The sequence below is a fragment of the Aspergillus tubingensis genome (genome assembly GCF_013340325.1).
Source record: "Aspergillus tubingensis WU-2223L DNA, scaffold_6, whole genome shotgun sequence".
NCBI lineage: Eukaryota > Fungi > Ascomycota > Eurotiomycetes > Eurotiales > Aspergillaceae > Aspergillus > Aspergillus tubingensis.
In genome coordinates, this window is record NW_023336280.1 from 2,176,015 (window position 1) to 2,183,969 (window position 7,955).

General features: G+C 50.0%; 3 protein-coding genes across 3 annotated transcripts; 2 read left to right on the plus strand and 1 right to left on the minus strand.

The window, feature by feature from the left end:
• Positions 1-580: 580 nt before the first annotated feature.
• On the minus strand, positions 581-2,334 carry AtWU_04493 (MFS transporter; the record flags this gene model as incomplete). The annotated part of the gene is made up of 3 exons (XM_035499604.1): positions 581-856; positions 904-1,275; positions 1,333-2,334. The coding sequence occupies 3 exons, from the start codon at positions 2,332-2,334 to the stop codon at positions 581-583; spliced, it is 1,650 nt and encodes a 549-aa protein (XP_035355497.1).
• Positions 2,335-2,851: 517 nt separating this feature from the next.
• On the plus strand, positions 2,852-4,280 carry AtWU_04494 (NAD(P)/FAD-dependent oxidoreductase; the record flags this gene model as incomplete). The annotated part of the gene is made up of 2 exons (XM_035499605.1): positions 2,852-3,095; positions 3,148-4,280. The coding sequence occupies 2 exons, from the start codon at positions 2,852-2,854 to the stop codon at positions 4,278-4,280; spliced, it is 1,377 nt and encodes a 458-aa protein (XP_035355498.1).
• An 821-nt stretch (positions 4,281-5,101) lies between these two features.
• Positions 5,102-6,573, plus strand: AtWU_04495 (uncharacterized protein; the record flags this gene model as incomplete). The annotated part of the gene is made up of 3 exons (XM_035499606.1): positions 5,102-5,482; positions 5,541-6,141; positions 6,197-6,573. 3 exons carry the CDS (start codon positions 5,102-5,104, stop codon positions 6,571-6,573), a joined length of 1,359 nt encoding a protein of 452 aa, XP_035355499.1.
• Between the last annotated feature and the right edge of the window lie 1,382 nt (positions 6,574-7,955).

The window sequence follows — 7,955 nt, forward strand, 5'->3', positions numbered from 1 at the left end:
ATACACCCCATCCAAACAATCACAGTCACCAATCCTCACCAAATAGTTTTATAAACATACCCCCCTCCCATCCCCGCAAGCTCAATCACCATCTCCCCTCCTCCACTTCCACACAAGCAGACAAATCTACCTAGAAGCGCCTATCGATGTTATGCGACAGGGTGATCTTCAGCCATGATCTGGCGGGGCTGTTACTGCTAAGTCTACTGGGTAGGATGTCTGATGAAGCACGGGAGCATGTATGCTGTGTGCGGCTTCAGCAAAGACAGATGGTTTTGGTGGGGTGAGCGCCTGCGATGAGGGAGTGGTTGGCGTGGGTGCGGCTTTGTGCGAGGAAGGCGGTGCAGTATGATGAGGTGGTTGTGGGGTTGGAGAGGATGGGGAGGATGGGTAGGAGGTTTGAATGTGAGGAAGGAGATAGTTGTTGGTGATGTTGGAGGGGTTATTGGAGGAGGATTGTAGGTGTATTAGTAACTAGTATTGTGTATGTAGTTGTGTGGATTTATTTCGGTGATAGATAGAAGCATAATATGTCATTTTGTGTTTCGGGTTGTTTCTAGCTGGGTATATACATGACGGGTTAGATGTTTCCTCCTCGCTCCTGGAGGAACTTGTAGTATTTCGGGGCACATTTCCTCCGCCATTTCTTGCCCCACACGTAGACGGCCATTCCGGCTGCTAGTGAGATAATCACGCAGATTCCGTAGAAGAGGAAGAGCCAGCCGGGGCCGGTGGCTTCGTAGAACGGTTGTGTGGTCTCGGAGATGATGAAGTTGATGATGGAGCTGCAGATGGCGAGGATCACGACAATTTCACCCCCAACTCCGGGGAAACATTCCATAGCATACGCGGTTGCCTGTAGAAGTGGTTAGATTCGATATGTAAAAGGGTCGATTAACGTACTGTTGATGTTGCAGCAACCTGCTGAGCAATCATCGCTCCAATTCCCACCGTAATTGTCATCCAGTGGGCACCCTCCTGCGCTCCCCAGCCGTAAAGCTCATATCCTACTGCCGAATAGATGAAACAAGGCGTCAGAGCCCAGAGACGCATTTCAGGCTCCTTGACACCGTCATTGCGACGAGCGAGGTAAATGACAATCTTATCACCCATTACACTAGTGAGGTAGCCGACAATGCTGCCCACCAGAGCAGACAGATACGCAAGGCCAGTCTGACCATCAGTGAAGTTGTACGGTGCCCCGGTGAGAATCTCAGAGATGGTCTTGTTGGTAACAATTCCAGAGGTGCAGCCAAAGGCGAAGATGATACCAGCCTGGACGATGTGTTAGCTTCTGTTGCAGGCATTTGTATGTGGTTCGAGGGATAGTACAATAATGATATTAGGGAAAGCCAGCAGGAAGAATGGCCGCTTGAAGTAAGACCAATATGTGGTTTTATCCTGTGGGTAATATACCCAAAGTCGCAATTTCTCTTTGAACGTCCGTTTGGGAAATTCAGACGGCGCTGGAATGGTGTCACTGGCTGATCCCTCGTTCACACTCGCATTATCGACCGTGGCAGGATCCTTCTTGTCCAGAGAGGCTGTTTCGGTCGCATCAATCGGGTTCTTTAGCTTGGCCTCGGCTGTAGGCAAGCTCTGCGAAGGGTTGAAGAGGAACCGGGGAAACAACGTCTCCTCATACGTGAAGAAGAAGATGATGATCAAAATTCCTTCTCCAATGGAGACCACCCACTGAGCCCAGCGCCAGCCCGGTCCGTCAGCAATGTATCCTCCTGATACCAAGCCAATGATAGAGCCTAGCTGCTGGGCAAAGATGTAGAAACCCAGCATGCGACCGCGCTGATGGTCAAAGAAGAGGTCGAATACTGCGAGCTGGATGACAGCTTCATAGGCGGATGTACCGAGACCATTGACGATGTTGCATCCATACCATTCACCCGCAGTATGAAAAGCACCCATCCAGATGGAAGAGCCAATGCAAAGGAGTAAAGTTGCAAGGAAACAAAAGCGACGACCGATCTTCATAGCCGCTGGGATCCAGAAGATGTTCACTAGACCGAGCATGAGATAGTTCAGTGCTCCACCACCGTTCATGATGGTCATGGTGGAACCAGTCATGTCCACGATTGTCGAGTAAGCATCACCGGTGTTGTTCTCGGCAAAGGAAAAGATACAGGCATATGCAGAGACAAGGAGAAGGTGCCAGTATTTCTTGAAGTCGGACCAGTTGAGAGGATCGCCCTCACAGGCCGTGGGAGGGGGCAACAGAATGATGTCGGAGCTGTCATGAGGAACGTTCTGGTCGTGTCGAACATCGATCAGCAGCTCAGTGCCAGGGACGTCAAGGTCCCTATCTTTGAAGATAGGCATGGTTATGGCAGCACCGGAGAAAGACTTGAAGCTCTGTGGAATGGGAAGTCTTCATCCCGACGGCTGCCTCTCCATTTATAGGAGGAGGGGAATGCATTAGAGGCATTGCAACGGTTTGCGACTATCACGATCCGGGGTTCGATAAGCTTCGGATGATATTAGCCAATGTTACCCCAGGTTTGTAGCGATATCGCTATCGGGATAATTATCAAAGTGTGGAGGCAAAAGTAGAGGGCAGACAAGACGGGCGGCAGGTCCAAGCGAAGCAGGAAAGTTGGAGGATGGAGCTTAGTCGGACGCTAATCGGCTGCTAAACATCGCGACGCTCATGCTTGACTCACGCCATTGTACCATGTCGCTATCAACTCCCAATGTGATTTGCTTACGCCTCGACCTTCCATTGCCTTGTGGCCAGGGTCGATATGAGATTAGCCGTCGATGGCAACTTGATAAGCTTGGCCTTCCCCTCCCATCTGCATCATTGCATTAGCAAACCGAAATCCCCCGTGGCCACACAATGCGCGCCGATCACTCTTCAGAGCATCCATCACTCTCCATTCTCATTCGCATTAACTCCGCTTCCCCGATAGACGTACCCATGCTTCAAGCTCCCATTCTTATCATCGGTGCAGGCACTTGGGGAGCGTCCACCGCCCTTCATCTAGCCCGACGGGGTTATACCAATGTCACTGTCTTAGATGCGTATCATCAGCCATCCGCCATTTCGGCGGGCAATGACGTGAACAAGATAGTCTCCTTCAGTGAGTGTGGAATGCCCAAGGTATACCTGGGATGTAGCTAACCGAAGCGAAGCGGACCCTCCCGCCGAGGATGACCCCAACTTCGTGAACAAGACCTTTTTTGCCGCACTTACTAGGGGCTTTCAGCACGACCCGGTGTTCAAGCCACATTTTCACAATGTTGGGAACATCACTTCAGCTTTCTCCCCGGGTGGTCTCAAGCATATTGGACGGCGCGACCGCGGGGGCGACATAGTGGAGCTCAATGACCCGGAGGACTTCCGGAAGGCATTTCCCTCGGGTATTTTGACGGGTCCCCTGCCAGGTTGGAAAGGATATTGGAAGAAGACAGGCGCTGGGTGGGTGCATGCTCGTAATGCACTCGTATCAGCCATCACCGAAGCCAAAAGGCTTGGAGTCACCTTCATTGGAGGCGACCCCGAGGGAAGAGTTGTCCGTTTACTATTTTCGTCCGACACTGAACCCCGGGATATTGTAGGGGCCGAAACAGCAGATGGGAAGCAACACTTTGCTTCCAAGGTCATTCTAGCTGCTGGTGCAAATGCGGACCAGTTTCTTGATTTCAAGAAACAACTTCGGCCAACTGCCTGGACCCTGGCTCATATTCGCATGTCACCAGTGGAAGCCAAGGCATATCGCAACCTACCGGTCCTCTTCAATGCCGATCAGGGCTTCTTCATCGAACCAGATGAAGAAAAGCACGAGCTCAAGATCTGTGACGAACATCCAGGATACTGTAACTGGATTGTTGGCCCAGATGGCGAACGACGAAGTGTTCCCTTTGCACGTCATCAGATCCCCGTTGAGTCGGCTGAGCGAATCCGCGGTCTCCTGAGAGCAACGATGCCCCAGTTGGCGGAGAGACCTTTCTCATTCGCCCGGATATGTTGGTGCGCCGACACGGTCGACCGAAACTTCCTTATAGATTATCATCCTGATCATCCATCCTTACTGCTTGCAGTTGGGGCATCCGGTCGCGGATTCGCCCATATTCCCTCGATCGGTGGTTTTATTGCTGACCGGCTCGAAGGGAAGATGGACCCGAGGGTTGCAGCTGCTGTTCGTTGGAGACCTGAGCAAGCTGTGAATCGGGATTGGGATGATACGCAAAACAGGTTTGGAGGAGAGTATAGGGTGATGGACTTTCAGAAGGTGAAGGAGTGGACAAATATCCAAGAGTCATAACGGCTTGGTAGTTCCAAGAATGAGCACGACATAAGTATGACTGACACAAGGTGATTTGTAAAGCTTTGCGTCTTCAATCGTTCAGTACTATGAAATCTAGATTGATGTCTTTCCTAGTGGTAGCTATGCTGGTCATTCGGAGAGTGTCAGATATATATTCAGCGGATTCAACATAGCGCTGACTTTCTCACGAGTTAATAGACAATCAGCTAATTCAACCATTAAAGTGGTGTGGATGAGTACACTTGATCATCCTTCCTGCGTACCTAGCAAAGCAATAATGGATGATGATATAAGTAGACCTGCACATTTGAAGAGAAGAGTTACAACAAGCAATGACAATTGGAACCGATCGATTGTAGATGCCTTAACCAACAGGAACCGACCAATGATTGGCGGTGCAGCCGATCTCTTCCCGATCCAGCCAGATCGTGGCGGTGCAAACTGTGGCACCAGCGGGGTGCCTTCACATGTGACCTGTCTTGTGCGGTGATATCATCGCTTGACTCGCTCGGTGAGCTGTATTTCAACGACTCTCGAGCTCAGGGTGGCTATGAATTGCAGAAAGAGCAAATATCCTACGTTGAACAGCTCCCAGCGTGTACAGTTTACTTATATTGATCGTGTACCGGAACCGGTGGGTCTCGAAACCACTATATATCTGGGGTAAGTCCACCGTCCTTTGTTCAGGCCGCCATATCGCAATGTGAAGAACGGCTCCTTTATCCGCTGGATTACTTCTTGTCGAACCTTCACTAAACATAAGAGGAAGCATATAGGCTTTATATACCATTATCGATTAAGCGCGGAGCGAGATAGCCATGCAGCAATTCACCCAGTGGAAGAACTGGAGACGTCCGTCTCAACGTCAACCGCATGAACCGGTCTTAACAACCGAAGATGAAGCATTCCTACGAGAGATTACCTCCGATCCGGCAAAGCAAGGGCCGATATCCCCTACCATCGAGAATGATACCCCTCTATCGCCCGTTTCTCCCGTACCCACAGATACTTTCGATACTACCCAATCACCAGTGTCACCGGCAGAGGAGTTTGGAAAGGAGCTAGGGGAGGAAGAACGGAAGAGTAGAGAGAAGACAGAGCGCTCTCAGAGTGTCTCTCAAGGCTCCAAAGCTGAGAGCTCTACGCAGAAGAAGAGGCCTTGGAGTTGGATTCGGAGGAAGAGCACGGTTGACAAGAAGGTAGTGACACCGCCACTAAAGTATCTGCGCAAATCTCTGACTGTTATTTGATGACTAGGGTAGCGAAAGCGTGAGCGAAGCAGCTCCCGCACCAAGTGCCTCAAGTGATGCACAGCCCGCTGAAGCTAAGGAAGACGATGAAGCGAAACAAGAAGCAGAAGATATGACGGAAATCCTCGAGCGCCTCAACCTGGCGGCCGAAAACAACCGCGTATTCTCGATAAGTGACGAAACACGGGAACTCCTTCGTAAATTCACATTGATCTTCAAGGACTTGGTCAATGGTGTTCCAACTGCGTATCATGATCTCGAGATGCTCCTCAAGAACGGCAACAAGCAACTGCAAAGCACTTACTCGAATCTCCCGAAGTTCCTCCAGAGCCTGATCGAGAAGCTTCCTGAAAAATGGACTGAGACACTCGCCCCCGAAGTTCTCGCGGCTGCCACTGAGAAGGCCAGTAAAAGTGGTATCAATGTGGACAATGTAGGCAAGGCGGCGGCCGCCGCCAACAAGATGGGACTTAAGGTTCCCAGCCTGAAAGAACTAGTAGGGAAGCCAGCCGCGCTTGTAGGGATGTTACGGTCCATAATGGCATTCTTACGGGCTAGATTCCCCGCAGTGTTGGGTATGAATGTACTCTGGTCAATGGCATTGTTTAGTAAGTTGCGCCCTGACATGACTAGGATGAATCCGGAATCACTAATGTTCACTAGTTCTTTTGTTTGTCCTCTGGTATTGCCATAAACGGGGTCGCGAGGTTCGCCTCGAAAATGAGCGTCTTGTTACAGAAGAGGAGATTGGTAAACTGAATGACGAGTCACCTGAAGGGAAGATCCGCAATACTGAGACGTTGACGACCACGGCACCCCGAGGAGCTTCCGCGGCGGAGATCCGCCAAGGAGTAAAGGAGGTGCAACAAGCACGAGAGGCCGCCACGCCTACGAACGATGCAAAGGACAAGGAGAATGAACCTAAAGACGACATTTCTACCAGGCCAAAACGATCCAAGTCAATTTTGTCAATCTGGCCTAGGTCGGACCCAAAACCGACACCGGCAGGACCGAAAATTGAACCCTACCCAGGTACCTGAACAAGGTACTGTTATCACTTTTGGAGAGGCGCATTTTGCTTTTTTAACGTCATTTTGATACCTTTTTGTTGTCTTTAATCCCATGATCTACTGTTATGAACTCCATGTCTTTCGGCCACTTGTCCTCTGAAACTGAATGAAAACATCACTTAGCCTATCTCAAACATCACGCGGACCCATGGTTGAAGAGCGGACCAGGCAAGTTGCGGGCAGACCGAGTGGCAACATCCATCTCAGATACTTCATCATCATTTTCTTCTAACCGGGCCCCCTTCTGGAAGTTCTGCCGTCTAGCCGCCCTTTCCGGGATAATGCTGCGACCCGCAGGAGCTAAGACCCGACGTAGAAAATCACTCGAATCACTAGCGACCAAGTATCTCCCTACAATAGTATTAAAGTCGCCCTGCACATGTATTGAACACTACTACTATCTCAGCTGTGCTGGACGACGACTAGCTTTGCTGTTGCTTTGCCAGACGGAAAATCGACGAAGACTGCGGGGTGCAGCCACCCCAGCCAATTAGACAGCCAAAAGTAGCCACGCATTGACCAATGGGGTCTGCAACGGGCGCCGATCTCTTGAGTAATCAGGACCCACTTAACATTCTGCTCGACGTGGACTAGCTGTATGCAATGGTATTACTGTTACCATACAATAGTGGGCAATTGCAAACATCATCATCATTCAATATCCACTATCGCCCATTTCCCCCCAATCTTGATAACGATAACTAACTGGGTCGGGTTCAACTAGAATCTTGGAAGAATGGAATGGAAGGCCACGTTCCCCCCTCTACCCCCTCCTCTTTTGCCCCTTAGTACGTAGTAGATTGTTGGGTTTTTATGTAACACTGTTCGCAATGCGCATAAATTTGAATTAAGATGGAGAACCATGAGTGATGATTTTACTATGTGTAAGTAAGTAATAAGGAAAAAAAAGAAACTTTACTTACAGTAGGTTCTTCCCCCCCTCACCTGCTGCTGCTGCTGCTTATCAGCCCATTTCCCGCTGCACAGTTCATCCACCTACATTAAGCAATATAACCAACTTATTATTAATAGCCGCCAGCACTTCAACGTGTGGCAGAAAACCTGCTAAACTTGCACCAAGTACCTCCCGTAAGCAACAACAATGATTATTAGCAGTCGTAGTTAAATCGAGTTGCTGGCTGGCTGGCTGGCCAGCCCCGTAGTAAGAGGGTGTTTCTCGATACATCCAACCGGCTGAGTTTCCAGTAGTTGCAGCGGCGGCAGCCAGCTGTCCCTTTACCGCTTGTTTAGAGCCAATTACAACATGCATGCATCATGTATGAATGCCAAAGGCATCGCTACTAGTCCACCCATCCATCATTCACAATTCATGCCTGAGTGTTCTTGTCCCT